The sequence below is a fragment of the Pithys albifrons genome, chromosome 4 (assembly GCF_047495875.1).
Source record: "Pithys albifrons albifrons isolate INPA30051 chromosome 4, PitAlb_v1, whole genome shotgun sequence".
In the NCBI taxonomy this organism is placed as follows: Eukaryota; Metazoa; Chordata; class Aves; order Passeriformes; family Thamnophilidae; genus Pithys; species Pithys albifrons.
The window spans coordinates 41,832,001-41,848,509 of NC_092461.1; the positions used below are offsets into that span (position 1 = coordinate 41,832,001).

Below are 16,509 nucleotides of genomic sequence, written 5' to 3' on the forward strand. Positions count from 1 at the left end.
TAAAACTGTATTATTTAGTTTGGGACACAGACTATTTTGGGGGAGAATTTTCAGGCAAAACAGAATTGTTAGTATTTTAGTCAGAAATGAGGTAATTGAAATGATGGACTTTTTCCATATTGTACAGTTAATAAAATATAAAAATTGAGCTATAGCCAAAATTATTATTCCACTTGAAAATATTGCCTTATTTGCAAACTTTAGCATAAATTCTAATTTTTATAGTTGGTTTTACAACTCAAAGTTCTCCATGTAGTTGGAGACTGAGGACCACTGTTATTTTACAAGGCATTACAAACTAACATACTTCCAAATGGCTGTTGACATCTCTATTTCTCAGTCGAAGATTTCCAAAGCGTGCTGAATTCAATTCAACATGGTGGCTCTGATGGCTGTGTTTGGTTCCTGTCTTGGGATTCTGCTGTTGATCTAATGGGAACTGGCCTGACTGTGCTATTGTATTAAAATAACTGTGTGGTCACTGACCTGCAGAGCTTTCTTAAGATGACAGAGATATTTGGAATTTTAACAGCTATTTCTAAGGTTAGTCATTCTCATAGCATGAACTTGGCCTCAGCAGCCAAGTGAGAATGGCTGTCACTATACAAACAGTGGAATGGGACGAGTTTGTTCTGCAGAGTGAGAAGCTGGCAGAGTTGTGCTAGTCACAGTGCTGATGGCCTGATGTTTCAGGTTACTCTGCTGTCCTCAGATTTACACCAGCCTACCCCTCAGTTTGGTTACTGTTAAGTCTATGAGAACTTTTTCAGTGTCTGCAAGACTCCCAGAGCTGGATGGTCGTTTAAACCTGTACTGATGTGAGCAATGTAGTGGTTTTCACTCATGCCAGCTATCCAATGGCAGCACAATTGTGCACAAGAAAAGGTTCACTGGGTTAAAGCTAACAGGATGGATCATTGTTCACTGCTGTTTCAGAGAGTTAGTTTTACTGCCTTGAGTTCTGACTACAGTTGCAAACTTTTACTCATCTTTCTTTTGGAGTATGTGAATATTCAGGAGGTCTGATGTGATTCTGTTTGCAAATTAAGAATCAGTATTAAGCAAGAAAGAAGCTACAGTATGCTAAGAGAAAATGATTCTATTATTATTTGTGTTAGAACCAATATATAACAAGGTTTTGTTTATGCTTTTTGTATCGTATGATAACAAGATATATTTTGTATTTTGTGGTCCAGTGTCATTCCCCATGAGCGCAGAATATTAACAATACTGCAATGGTTAACCCTTCCAGACAATGAAAGGTAATTATCTTATTGTCATCTGCTGTTGGATAACTGCTAGTTTGTCTGCTCCTTAAAAGTAGCTGGAAGAACAAGGGGAAATTTAATTCCAAAAATTATTTTTTCAGTTACAGGCTATCACTGATTTAAGGATTTGTTTGGGGTTTATATTTAGTGGGAGTTTCTTTTGCATTTTGTTTGTTTTGGTGTTTTGCTGTTGTTATGTTTTTCAATATCAGCTTTTAACCATCAGGAGTTTGACTCCAAATAAATGTATGGTATGAATTTATTTCTTATCAAAAAGCACGTAGTACATGGATTAGCTTGTATTGTTCTTATCCTACTGAGCCTACTATGGTTTCACAACATTACATACAATAGCAGTTGCAGAACTGGACACTGAGCACTAGGAAAATGTTAAGATTTTTATTATGAGTGGGATTTAGTACACAACTTCCCATATGCTGATGGCTGCAAGGCTCAGGCAAGCTGCTGTTGTGATTTCTCCTACAGGACTTAGAATGAGCCTGTGTCCTCAGATGGTACACCATGTGCTTCCCTTTGTGTGATTTTGGATCTAATAAAGCTGCCAAACAACTGTTTGCTTAATTATACCATGGAAACAAAGGACTGCTAAATGATTCTATGACTGAGAAACAGTTCTTTTTCCATAAAGATAAGACTCATTGGAAAGTTGAATTGATTTGACTTGACCTAGCAGGCCCATGTTTTGTGTTATTGCAGAAAAGCTAACCTGAACAAAACCTTTCTTTCTTTATTTCAGGCCTTATGTTTATGCTTTTTACTCTGAGCAACCAGATGCTGCTGGCCACAGATATGGTCCTTTCAACTCAGAGGTTAGTACAGATTTTTTTTTTTCTGCAGAAAAGCAGGTCTCTCAAATACTTGTTTTTTGAATAATTGATGATGCTCAGGAGTAGCACTTTTAGCAACTTTTTTTTTTCACTTGTTTCTGAAGTATGAATCCTCTCTGCCAAAGGAAACAAAGTTATTGTCTAAAGGATTTATCACATGAGATTCACTTCTGGGAGAAGGAACTGCTCATGGCTTTCAGGAGGCCATTTCTCTGGGTGGTGTGATTATGCAAATGGAAGATTTGTTTGGCAAAGACAGTAGTATGTTTGTGTGCAACAGTGTAATTTAACTTTTCTCTAAAAATTTACCCTTCTTAAAATTAATTAAAATATAATGCATAAAATATTGAGGAAAAATGCAGAGAAGGAAAAAAGCTTTCTTTAAAGCTGACAGCTTGCAGTAGACAAAGTAATAATTCCGGTCTGTCAGGAACTGTAAAATGCTGCTAGTTCCAGTTTCATATAGGCCCTACAGGGGTTCAGAAAGCTTTGCCAGTACTGTTCCCTCAGGACCATACTGTTGAGTTTGGAATAAGTTTTGAAGCACCACAAGGCATTTTACTGAAAAAAGTTTAACCCCTTGTTTGACTTTGCGTAGTTTTCTGTGACTGAAGAGCACTGTTACTCTGCCAACAATATCCAGGAGACCAGAACTTCAAGAGGATGCACTTGCCAGGGATTTGTGAGGAGGGAAAGAAAATTCAGTACCCAAATATCCTACTTCAAATGTCTGGGATCTGGCATTTGCAATGATCTCTGACATCTGGATAAGGTTCCCTAGTCTCAGTGCAAATGTATACCTGTGGATTCCCATCAAAAAAGACTTCAGGAATTTTTATACAAGCTTTTCAATGGGTACACAAATGTTTGCAAATCTTTGAAAAGTGTGGAGTGTATCAAATACCCACCCTCTGGATGGAAATACAAATTTCCTTGAGCAACCATGTGCCCAGCAGTAATTTCTTACTTGTTTGGTACCTGTTTCTTGAATGGAGAGGAGAGGAAAGAGAAGCAGCATTAATATTTTTTGTATGCTTGAGTTATTTGGCCTGTTAAAATAGGTTTCAGTGGTTATGAGGTTTTAGTGGGTAGCATTACTGTTGGAGCACTTTGAGCCACGGTCTGAGAGCAGTGAGTGAGAGGAATTATTGCAGGGCAGTGCTGAAACACTATACTGGTGTTAAGAGGGTGGTTAAGATCTGCTAAACTGACAGGCATGGATATGTGTCCATATTGCCATGGCTTAGAACAGGAGCTATGTCTGATTCAATCAGGTGAGGTATCAGTAATGAGAGCTCTCTGATTATATGGTATTTCTCAATAATGCTTTACAGTTCCTCTTACTGAATGTTACAATTACTAAGTGTGGCTTATGACTGAAAGCTCTGATTTTACTTACCTGGAGACAAGTAATTCCTTCTGAACAGAGGTTTTCCTATGGACCTAAAGGACAAGATTAAGATGATTACATTGAAATTATTCTTTAAATTGAAGTTGCGGTCTAGTTTCAGGTTAATTATATGGGTTTGAAAAGTGAAGTGTAAGAAAGTGTTTGTCATAAGAAAAGTCATTACACAAGCAAAGAGCCCCCAAACACTCTTACTGGTTGGGGGTTCTTCTGGGTGATTATCTGAAGGTTGATCTCTAATTGCAAGGCAAAGCTTAGGTTCTTAATGAGTGTGAATTAATAGCTTATGAAACTTCTGCAAAAAAATAGTTTTATGTTGTTTATGTTACACCCAAGAAGACTGTACAATTGATTTTTAGCAAATTGAGAACAGATGACTTAGCAGAAGAGCATGTATGGGTTTGCAGTTCAAACAGTGGAGCTAACTTTGTGAATGGAAATTTAAGTGAACTAATACAGCTGTGTGAGTACACGGATGCTGAGGTTTGGGAGGGGCCTGCTTTCAAGATAGAAAAGCTAGAAAGTATTTTATATTGTTTCTCTTGACACTGCTTTTAATGTAACTTTTAGGAGCTATGAAATTTACATTCACCAGCTGGAAGAAAGTCCTCACAGGGTTTCCTCTCAGCTACTTTCTTGATACTGAGAATGGGACCTCCCCATGAAATAATTCTTTTCTTGAATACTCCTGGAAGCAGTTAGACAGCTGGAGTAGTTCTGATCATTTTATTTCATGCAAAGGCAGATCAGCCAGAAAATAATGTTTGAAAACAAGCTCATAGTAACTCTGATGTATTTAAAATGGGCTTCTTATTTCTTCTTTTGAAGAGTGAATCTTTTATGCTGAATTTTTCCTGCTGTAGTTAATAGTTTGAGGAATGGTTTTATACCTTGAAAACTTCCAAATGTTAAAAAGCTCCACTGGAATAAAGTAAATTAGAGCTTATTATACCAAGTAATGTTCTAAATATATTTTAAATTCATAATCTTAAAGATCTAATGGCATCCATTACTGGTAATTTTTAGCTTCCACACTTCAGCAGATGGAACTTAGATCTTCCCGGGACATGCACAGCATCCAATTTGCAGTGTCTTAAAAGCTAGAAGTAATGGACTTAGATACACTTAAACTTTTGGTGAATTTCCAGGTTTTTTTAGATAAATGCGGTTTATATTATGGCTAGTACCCACAGCTGTACCTTTAAATATAAGCTAGTGTGAATTTCAGTGTAAATGAGTTGGTTGTTTAGGTTTTTGGATTTTCTTTTTTGCTTTGGGGTGGGTTTGAGTTTTTTTGGGGGGGTTGTTTTGTTGTTATTGTTTTTGTTGTTTTAGTTTGGGACTTTCTCAGTATTTCAATAGGTTCCATTGTTTCCAGGAGCAGTTATGGGACTTTTAAAATATATGCTTGCTTTTGATTTAGTTCTGCTTTTTTTAATTTCCCTCTGTGCTTCTGCAGTTGAACTCTGGTAGGTTGGTCCATCCGGGTCAAGAAGAGCTTTGGCTGGCTAGTTACCCTTGTGATGTTACAGTTTCCTTCTGTAAGTGGGGAGGGATTTTCTTCCCTCCTCCATAACTCTGTTCTGACTCTTCTCAAGCAAGACTAAGATTTGGCTGGTTAATAAGAACTTGGCTTTTTTTTTTCCTCTTAGCTAATTTTTTTTTTTTTTACATAAAATATTGTAGATATATACTACCATAAGAGTTCTAAAATACATGGAAATCTGGCACTGCTAAGCCATTTCTGCTGCTCCTCTAACATGCTGTCTTGAGACAGTAATTTCAGTGTTCAGACCTGGGTCTCCTGCGCTCGCATTTCCTGGCATTGTGGAGCTCTGTCTGAGCCGATTCAGAGACAGTAAAATGAGAATCCTTCCTTCCCTGCTGCTCCTCTCATCAGGACTGCACAAAGCTTGAAGCATTTTAAAAACAGAAAACTCTGGTGCTGCTTTATTAAAATGCCTTTCTGGAGAAAGACGAATGAGACTGGACTAGAATCTCCTTTCCAGCTGCTTGCGTTGGAAGCAATGAAACAGCATGGCAGATGGTAACATCCCCTTCCTTCCCTTCCCTGTTTATGTGGCTCTGTAACTGAACAACTGTGAGAAACTGCCTAAGTACACAGAAGTCCAACAGCATCATAAATCTCCAACTCTTCTCAAGCCCACACAGCAGCTGCATTACACATGGCATATTGTAGTTTATCTCCTGGTAGGCATCACCTGTCAGCACTTCACACACCATCTGAGCAGTGCCAGGAGCCTGTGACCTGTGTTCAAGTTAGTGAGAGTGGGAGAGCTTAAAATTATGAGCAAGATGATTAATGGGATAGTAGTTTATTTTAGCTATATCTTCTTTTTTTCCCTTTAATATTTTTTTCCTTCTTTAAGTCTATCCCAGTAAATGTGCATTTTTGAACAGTAACAATACACAGTGAGATGCCACACTGAAAGTGCTAGGAAATTAAATTCTCGAAATGCCCAGAAAGCTGGTAATAAGGCAGGTAGCAGGGCAGATTTCTCATGCACTGCCACTAATGTGCCCTGCCTGGCTGATTTGAAGGATATGAGCTTATTCTGAGTCTCACCTTCATAGCTCTGATCTGCAGACCCCAAATAGTGGCTAGTGGGTTCTGGTGATTTCAGTGGGGTACAAGGTCTGGCATACAATAGTGGCACCTGCTAATTCAATGGATGAGGGTTCTTGGTGTCACTGATTCAGTGAAAAAGTGAGTGGGGGAAACCTTGCAGAAGTCATTTAGACTAGACAGGCTCTAATAATCATACCTAACCTGTCATTCAAGTGAGATGTTGCATTTCCACCAGCACTTTACCTGCAGATACTTATTCAATTGTGTGCAATGAATTTTGCTTTAATTGGAATTAACTTAAATTTTGATAACATTAATGGATTAATATTGGATAACTAACCCCCTCTATATAACTATATATTTTCAAAACCAGAAGGCCCACCTACCTTCTGAAACACCAATTCAATTTGCTTTTATGCTGTCTGCTCTTGTAACTGCTGTTCCGCTTTCAGTACAATTTGGTGGATTCCTCCTTAAAGAGGAACAGACCCTAAATTGCCCAAAAGCCTAAATTTTTGAATAAGCCAGAGCATTTATGCTTCAGTATTATCTGGCACAGGTAGCTTTGTCTGATGTGAGATGAGACAGGCTTTTTTCTGAGTCCAGACATCTCTCCCTGCCAGTACAGGAGAGTAGTTATGGCTCCCCTCTTACTCCGCCTAAGAGACCTAAGAGAAAGCTTCCTCCTAAGAGGAGACAGGAAAGACCAGTTGCAGCTCCAAAGAAAAGAAGAAAAGTACATAGAGTGGATCAATATTCTACGGAAACTCGTCGGAAGAAAGTAAGTTCCAACAATTTATGATGGAAGTGCCACTTTTTAGGCACTATGCTGTCTTTATTTTTTTCAACATGGGAGTTCACTCCATGCCTCAGGTTGCGATTCTGCAGCTAAAACTTTTACAAATGTACTGAAGAACCCAACGCAGCCAAACCAGACCAAGCCTTCTGGGAGCTATGTTTTTCTTATTTCAGACTGTTTGCATTAGGGAGAGTTCTCTTTGTAATCTCTTTGTATTCTTAAATACAGCCATCAGCTGGAGGCAATGTCAGATAAATCCCAGGGAAGACACTACCACTGTTGCTAACCCTTCTGAATTATTACAAATTCTGTAATATGCTGTAGCCTCCTTAAATCCCAGCTCATGGGAGCTTGGTGATTATTTGAGATTTTGTGTCTAGTCATGATGTTTATGGAAAATATGATTCATAAAATCTAAAAGGGAAAGAACATTTGTTTTAAAAAAATTATATTTTAAAGTCATTTTGTGACTTTGGAGGGTAAGGGATTATTGATTACATGATTTCTGAATGCTGTGTTTGCAATAGAGAAACTGCATTACTCTGTTGTCACTTGGAAAACATCAAATAGAAATTGCTTTTTTAGGAAAAATTGCAAGTGGATGAAAACAGTATTCCTTAGTGTACCGTCTTTCTCCACCTGGCACTAACCAACACACTAGGAGGGGTTATAGACTGTTTCTGTATTATTTTCATTTCAGAAATCTAAATCATTGAAAAACTTTGTTTCTTTAGTTTCTTCCTTTCTTCTAATCAAAATTCTTTTAAGGGAAAACTCATGAGAGAATCCAGCTGTGATTCCTGTGTCTCATATCCCATACCCAATGCTGTTGCAATGCTACCAACTCTTTATTGTAGCACCATCTTAGAGATCCTTGTATCTTGAAAGATAAAATATTTCTGGACAGTCTTCCAAAGTTTTGATATCAATATATTAGGTGAAGAAAGGTATATGCAAGGGTTTTATTTGTTTGCCAATAACTCTGAAAGCTGCATCTGGGAAAGAATGTGAGCTGTAGGAGGAGATCAAATTACTGAAGAGGGTAGCTAAACAAAATTATCATCTCTTGGAATCTCTGTAATTATTGTTATTCTAATTTTTATCATTATTGTTTTTAAAAGAAACCTCAAGCCTGCTGACAAAAGTAAACATTAATGGGAAATCTCTCTGGTACTGATCTCTTCACTCTTGTAACCAGTGACAAGACTCAAGGAACTGACATGAAGCTGAGTTAGGGAGGTTTAAGTTGGATGTCAGGAAAAGGTTCTTCACTCAGAGAGTAGCTGAGCACTGGAACAGGCTTCCCAGGGAAGTGGTCAGAGTGCCAAGCCTGCATGAGTCCAAGAAGCATTTGGACAGTACTTTCAGGTGCATGGTGTGACTCCTGGGATGGTCCTGTGCAGGGCCAGGAGTTGGACTCGATGATCCTGATGGGTCCCTTACAACTCAGTATATTCTATGATTGTATGGATTTCCAGCTTCCTTGAATAAGCTTTGGATTCTGAGTGAATGTATTTTCATACATGAATGATGTTAAATAAATAGTTTCATAAAAGTGGAATTCCCATTTGCAGAAGAAATTTTTTGTATTTGAGAGTGGAAGAATGCTAAAATAGACAATTTTCTTCCAAACTTGAATGTTTCAAAGTTTTAGCTAAAGTGACTACTTAGGCTTTCCTGAACTAAAATATTTCAAAATTTTACCCTTTGTCTGAACCAGTTCCATATGAAGTAAAAACTGTTCCTCCTGTTCCCCACTGTGATTCCTTCTCTCATGTGTGTATTTATATTGTCACATGGGAGTTGACATTTCCTGTCTTATCTTATAATCAATCAGACTCATTTAACATCTATCCCTTAATGACTCAGGCAAAAGGAGAATTTCTGAACCATCTCTTTCTGGGTCATACTAATGTGGTGTTTATTTTAGAAAATTCTGGCAAAATCTGGGGTTTTTTTCTCATCCACAAGTTGTTATCATTCTTTTTGTCACTGGGAGGACTTTTTATTGCAGATACCAGCCAAATCAAACAGACAAGTGAGAAAGAAGTTCTCAAGTGACACCAAATGTTTTCTTCTCAAAAGGAAAGCAAAATCTGAGTCTTCTGACTACAATCTTACTTCTACCTCCTCTGTTCCATCCGGGTAAAAATGTTTCATTTCCTTAAAGCTAAAAACACAGTCCTGTACCCTGCTGTTTTCTGGATTTTTTTCTTAATGTAAAAGAAACTCAAATGAAGAATTCACAGTCCTCTGTGTGCTCTAGCGCCTGCTGCAATTTTGCCAGAACTGTCATTTGATCTGTTGGGAACTCTTGGCTTTGAAGCTGAAGAACGCTCCCTCTGAGCCGCATGTGCTCCTCAAGTGACAAGCATGTTGTCATCCAAGTATCAGATGACCTTTGAAGGGAATTTCATTAAGTGACTTGGCACGTGAATCCCAAGTCCAAAGCTTCATCTCATGTTCATGTTTTGACTAAACCATTCACATAAAATAGCCTTTTAAAAGTACTGCTCTTTATCTATAAGAAACAAATAATCCCAAAGTCATGTGTGTTTTTCTACCACCTATACATAGTTTTACCAACTGTACATGTGTTTACAGGAGGCCGAGGATGAGCCTTAAAGATCTTTGCTGTCTTGTGTCAGCATCTCAGCAGGGCTTTTTCACGATGAAATTGTGGTGTGGATATACAAAAGGAAATGGTATGATAATTGTGGGTGTAACAGCTCAGCCAAGGCTTTGCCTCTTGACCTGGATGGTTATCCTACCAGAATTTTGCCAAAGGACCGCCAGTTGTGTTGTAGGAACATCACAATGACAAAATTAACCTTTTTTTCTTTCTGCATATTTATACAGCTCATGGTGAATCCTCTGAGAGAGATTGACAAGACAGTAGGACAACTAATGGATGGTCTCAAACAGTTGAAACTACATCGATGTGTCAATGTCATATTTGTTGGTGATCATGGTAAGTTTTAAACTATAATATTTATCAGTCCACAAATGCTTAAACAATGTAGCTGTAGATACAATAGGTGACCAAAATGAAAGCTTCATTTAAAGTATTTTTGTGCTGGTTTTTTTCTAGTAGTTTTAACACTACCCAAGCCAGTTGGTGTGGACTGGCCACTCAGCTCACCTTTTAATTGCTGCTCGAGGACACTTCTCTTTCATAACAGTGATCTGGGTATTTAAATCTTCACTCAGAGCTTTTCAAATGTTGTAATTTCTGATATTGCATCCAAGTACAGTTCTTCTTGCATGTTTTGGAAGGCTATAATGTGCCTAGAGTAATACTTTTGTCAGTATTTATGGAAGGAAAAGGTTTGATTGCTCTGTTCTGTACATGAGGAGAGAAGTAGGGCTTCAGACTAAGGCATTTCCACGGTAATTAGTGGGTCAAGTTATCTGACTAGGAAAAAGACTGGAATATCTGTAGAAGACTGTGTCCAGCTTGGATGGAAAAGACATCAAAATAATGGAGGAAAGAGGTAAAAAGATACGGTCAGATGGAGAGTTACCTAAAAGCAGAGATATTTGGTAGGTCTTATTTTTTCAGACATTAGAAGAAACTTTACAATAGAAGAAATAGTAAATATTAGCAAAAACAAAAAGCTTTTTATTAAAGAAAAATGTGACCATATTTGAGAGAAACCTGATTTTACATAACTTTTTTAGTGATGCCACCAAACATCCTGTTCTGTTTAGATCTTTGTTCATGAATATCTTACAAAAACCGCTACATCAGCAACAAAATGGCATATGCATCCCTTCTGACTGTGGGGAGAGAAGGGTAAAGGGCAGGGCAGGAAGGATTTCCAGAGGTGGCAGTTTTGTGCTGAGAACATCCTGTGGCTGGCAATACATTTCTCCCCACCACAAATGGCTGCAAGAGAAAAGTGTTTATCTGCGGCTGCCTTAGACCACCAACAGACAATACCTTTTGTGTGCAATTTCTCTTAAAATCATTTGTTTAAAAAGAAATAATCCCCAAAGCAGTACACTAAACTAGAAACAGATTTTGATTTTTCCATGAGCTTAATTTGCAGTTGTGTCAGTGCACACATGGTATATGTGGTGACTTTTTCTATGACTCTGAGACTGGTATTTCTCTTGTATATGCCAGTGCTAAAATCACTCCTAGTTTGACTCCTACCAGTGTGTTATGTTGGAATTAGATGGCTGTAAAGAATAAGATTAGTCATCCAAAATAATATATATGGTGTTTGGGGTCTCTTTTTTTGCTTTTCTGGAATATGTGTTTATTTTCAGGCTGGATTAATTTTGCATTTCCCTTCTGCAGGGATGGAAGACACTACTTGTGAAAGAACTGAATTTTTAAGCAACTATCTGACTAATGTGGATGATATAATTTTGCTGCCTGGATCTTTAGGGCGAATTCGCCCTAGGCCTAGCAATAACCTAAAGTGTAAGTTAATTAATTGTACCTCTTACATCCTGAGAACTAGACTTAATTCCTTCCTTGGACTGATGTCACCCAAAGGGTGTAACTTTTCAGTGTGTGTTGGTAAGAATTTCAGAGGGAATCCCACAGCAGACCAGCTGCTTTTTCTCTTCCCAGTCAGCAGTTCACAGACTCCACAGAGGTAAAGCTATCAAGTGGGTGACTGAAATGTGTGGGTTAAACCTCACTCTTTTATATCACGAGGGAGTGGGAACCCCAAGCCAGTTTCATGTGCCAGCTTACGAGCCATTGGAGTTTATTCATGCCCTTTCTCCCTCTTGTCAACAAAAAATGGACTTTGAGGATCTCAGCACTGCACAGATTGGATATAAAAAAAGCATCTGGTACATTTTATGATCTAATAGAAAAAAAGGTGAATTGTTTACTTTTAATTCAGTAGTTTTATCATACTTTTGACATAGATTAGAAGCAGTGTGTGTTGCTAAACAGCAACAGGCTGGAGATTGTGAAGGATATAAAGAAGATTTCAAGTATGCATTTAGGGCCAATGTTGACAGTAAAACCTGTTGCTTTTTTGAAGCATGCTTTTAGAAATTCACCCTGACTTAGTATTTGAGATTAACTGAGCTTTGATTAGAGCATTCAAGGCTCAGGCAGGAGTCCTCTGGTAAATCTAACTCTGAGATTTCAAGCATTACAGACCCAGCTGCCCTCCTGTTGCTCCTAAGGTATACCACCCCCAGGGCAGCAGTACCAGGATGGGTCTTGTGCCAGCACCATGGCTGCTGTGGCTCACTGTACCAGGTCAAACCTGGCTTTGCCAGCAGTTTAAGCTGCCATGCAAACTGTGTAACTCATAAACTAACCATAAGTACCAATGTTTTTTGCAGCACAGCTACAAGGGTGACAACTTTTGTTGTATAGTCACCTGTCCTTTCACAACACTTCAGATTTGATTTGGTTGAGGACACATTTCATAGAAAAGTTGATATTTGAAGATTAAATACTACCAAAATGGTAGCAGAGATCATGAGAATATGGTAAAAAAAACTATGCATTTATTTTACTATAAACTTATTTACCTGGGTATTTATGCTTGATGAATATATGAAGAGTGTGTAAAGATCTGTTGAAAATAGTGCACATGTTGTTCAAACTTAGTAGACTACCATGAAGACTGAATTCCTACCCTTCACAGTCTACCAAAAACAAATTTCAGTTCTGAGAAGTCTTTTTTTAAAAGATCTTTCAGTCTTCAATTCCCAAATTGCTGAGAAAAATAAGTTTTCTTTGGAGAGTGAATGGCAGTATCTTACAAAGAGATCAGCTTGTCTCACTGACCTCTGAGTCATACCACTGCCTTTCCCGCAATAGCATTTTCTTTTGGCCTCTGTCCGCAGCTTCCTAGTTTGAATATTTGCAATTGCTTATAAATCAGCAGTTTGAACATAGAACAAAGAAACGTGTTTCTTATCCTTAGAACTGGGGTTCACCCCCTTAAATGGCAAATTGGCATCTTTTTTATTCCTCCTCCATTTTTCTGTTCCGTGATTCTGTCTTAATATTGCAAACACACCTTTGCACTGAAAAAGCCTGTAGCTTGAGTTTTGAGATTCTGTAGAGCCCATTCCAAGCTTAGCAAGATCATGCCTTAAGCAATCAAAACATTAGTAGCTAAACAAGAGATTTTCACTTTCTAAGATTTTCTTTTAGCCTTTTTTTATTCCTAGGACTGAAAAATGCTTTCTCCCACTCCCCAGAAGAAAACAGTTAGTATGGACTGTTGTCAGTTTAGGGCTTTCTACATCGTGCATGACCCTTTAATAGGCCAAAGATTTATCCCAAAATACTTTACTGTGGCTTTTCACTTAGTAGCCTATGAAATCAGATGAATATTAAAAGTGACCAAAAAATACTATCCATATATCTTACTGCTTCTAACAGAGTGTATTGTTGCATTCAAATGTACTTTCAAAATTTTTCAAGTAAACTAATTGTGTTTTGGGATGATTTTTTATTTTTAAGGATAGTTAAAAGTTAGAAGTCTTGACAGTATGTGTTTTCAGAAAATAGTGTAAGTGTAAAGTTAAGGCCCAGACCATAAAGCAATGAGAACACTACTAAGCAACTTCTTACTACTGAGCCATCACACAGCATGTGCAGGACAACAGGGGATCAGGCCCATCCAGCACAGGTTGGTCCTGCTTGACCAACCAGATCTCCTTCTATGACATGGTGACCTACTTAGTGGATGAGGGAAGGACTGTGGATGTTGTCTTAACTGGACTTCAGTAAAGCCTTTGAGACTGTCTCCCACAGCATTCTCTTGGAAAAACTGGAAGCCCATGGCTTGCACAGATGCACCTTCACTGGGTTAAAAGTTGGCTGGATGGCTGGGTCCAGGGTGTTCCCCAGTGCTCAGTACCGGGGCAAGTTCTGTTTAATGTCTTTATTGATGACCTGGACAAGGGGATCAAGGGCACCCTCATTCAATTTGGAGGCAACATCAGTCTGGTTAGGAGTGTTGATCTGCTGGAAGATAGGAGGGTCCTACAGAGGGATCTGGACAGGTTGGATCACTGGGCCAAGGCCAATGGCAAGAGGTTTCACAAGGCCAAATGTCAGATCCTGCACCTGGATAGCAACAACGCCAGGCAGTGCTACAGGCCCCAGCCAAAAAGCACCTGGGAGTGCTGGTCAACAGCAACTGAACATGGGCCAGCCCAGATAGCCAAGAAGGTCGATGGTGTCCTGGCTTGTACCAGGAACAGTGTGGCCAGTGGGACCTGGGCAGTGATTATCCCCTGTACTCATCACTGGTGAGGCTGCCCTTAAAGCCCATGTTCAGATTTGGGCCCCTCACTACAAGAACACAGAGGTTTTGGAGCATGTCCAGAGAAGAGCAGCAGAGCTGAGGAAGGCTCTGGAGCATGAGTCTTATAAGGAGCAGCTGAGGGAGCTGGGAGTGTTTAGGAAAAGGAGGCTCAGGGGACACCTTATCGCTCTCTACAACTGTCTGAATGGAGGCTGTAGCCAGGTGGGTGTTGACGTCTTCCAGGTAACAAGTTGACAGGATAAGAGGAAATGGCCTTAAGGGTTACCAGGGGAGCTTTAGATTGGATATTAGGAAAACTTTCTTTACAGAAAGGATTGTCAAACATTGGAACTGGCTGCCCAGAGATGTGGTGGAGTCACCACCCCTGGAGGTATTTAAAAGACATGTAGATGTGTCACTTAGGGATGTGGTTTAGCAGTGCACTTGGCAATACTGGGTTAATGGTTGGACCTGATGATGTTAAAGGTCTTTCCCAACCTAAATTATTTGATGGTATATACAGAGTACTTTTAGTAAAGGTCAGTGAACTATTAGGAATGATGCTTATGTAAATCTTGTGTTTTCTTCTGTGAATTTTTAATCTTTTATATTTTTATCTTTTTTTTTTTTCTTTTGCTTAACAGATGATCCTAAAGTGATTGTTGCCAACCTTACAGTAAGTATTTAGGACTGGGAGGGATCTGTCTCTATTGCACTGTTCAGATCTTGATTTGTGATGTTATTCAGCTTTCTCTGTTCACTCTTTAGACAGGAAAACTAATGATTATCATTAATAAAGAGTGTTAAATGGTGCCCTTCATGAGGACAGATTAATGTTTGTTATAAATTCCGCTGTTTGCTGCTGTAGTAGCTTTTATAACCTTTTTGGGCAGCACAGGGACAGAATCTCCTGGAGTGTCTTTTACACCCTGAATTGAGTCTATTTATTCATTGCTTCAGAAATGGAAAGTAATCTTTTAGGGTAAATATTTCACTAGCACTTTGAAGACACTGAAAAAGTGCATTTGATAGCCTTCAACTATATAACCTTGCTTTTAATGGAAGAAAAGTGTTTAAAATAAAAATGAAAATAAACCCAAAATAACCAGATGACTTTAAATATATCTCATACAGATGAGGTGTATTTTTGAGCATTCGGGTTTCTCTGAAACTTAAGCTTCTGTCCAATTAGAATAAAATTCTTCATCTGTGAGCTAAGTTAAGTGTGGTGTTTTGAGTGATGCTTCCAATAAGACTGTCATGAGAATGAAGCTTTTCAAATATATCTTTGAATGACTCTCTGGTCCCTGGACATGTGTAAATATTGCACAGAAATGACTGGACTACATACTTTAGATGTACACTTTGTTTTCAGGACACCATCAGTGATGACCTTAACAGCTGGATTTCTGTAGCTGATGGTTTTATGTGTACCTTAAGCTAACTGACAGTGTATCATTTGTAACCATTTATATTTTAGTGTAGAAAGCCAGACCAGCACTTCAAGCCTTACTTGAAACAGCACTTGCCTAAACGCTTGCACTACGCTTACAACCGAAGGATTGAGGATGTCCATTTGCTCGTGGATCGCAAATGGCATGTGGCAAGGTAAACCCTTGCTTTTGCTTCCATCCTGATTTTCAGTTGTCTTTTCTAAGGAAAAGGGTCACCTGGGATTGCCTTGTGTGTTAGCATCCTGCTCCTGCACCCTGTGAGCAAGAGGAGCTTCAAACTCCTGTTGAGATTCAATCACTTTTGGTACAGGAGGATGTGATTCAGAACACAAAATATTTTAAATTTTGGGAAAATCAGTTGCCGGATAGATAGTGAAAACCCAGTCTGATTTTTCTCAAGCAGCTTTATGGTTTTTGACTGAAGAGCTCAAATATAGGACCTGATAAACTTTTTTAATGAGGTACATGCTTATTCCAACTGAGGAATAGGGAATGGGAGAGGAAGAGGCAGGCTTCTGAGATGAGGGGATGTTAAGGAACAAGAATCTGAGAGGATGCAATGGGTGAATGGAAAGAAAATCGAGATATTGACAGTAGGTGAATGTCTGAGAACATGTGGAAGGGTATGACAGGGTAGCCATCAAAATGCTTTGCTGGTAGTATATTGTGTTTCAAATCCACAGAAAGCCAGGATGCTTTAGCTCAGAGAAAACCCTGGTTTGGATTGCTCTTGGCCATATGACTGAATTTTCGGTTATAAAATATGGGAAATTTCTAGTATTCTTAGTTAGCTAAAAATTGAGTGAGGAGTAACTAATTGGCAGATAACTGGAGTGAACAGCAGAAGAGTAGCCTTTGTTTATGAATTGTGCATGGCTTTCTGTTTTAATATATTTTA

The 16,509-nt window shown here is 38.7% G+C and overlaps 1 protein-coding gene across 5 annotated transcripts in view; it reads left to right on the forward strand.

Annotated features, from left to right (window-relative positions):
• ENPP2 (ectonucleotide pyrophosphatase/phosphodiesterase 2) overlaps window positions 1–16,509 on the forward strand; it is a 57,110-nt gene that overhangs the window by 23,978 nt on the left and 16,623 nt on the right. For 3 of the 5 annotated variants that reach the window (XM_071553937.1, XM_071553939.1, XM_071553938.1), the window contains exons 10-16: window positions 1,197–1,262; window positions 2,026–2,098; window positions 6,743–6,895; window positions 9,773–9,884; window positions 11,220–11,345; window positions 14,802–14,833; window positions 15,638–15,765. In XM_071553937.1, the coding sequence (XP_071410038.1) occupies window positions 1,197–1,262; window positions 2,026–2,098; window positions 6,743–6,895; window positions 9,773–9,884; window positions 11,220–11,345; window positions 14,802–14,833; window positions 15,638–15,765 (690 nt within the window). The remainder of the gene's footprint in view (window positions 1–1,196; window positions 1,263–2,025; window positions 2,099–6,742; window positions 6,896–9,772; window positions 9,885–11,219; window positions 11,346–14,801; window positions 14,834–15,637; window positions 15,766–16,509) is intronic. The other 2 variants (XM_071553940.1, XM_071553941.1) reach the window with 1 other exon arrangement.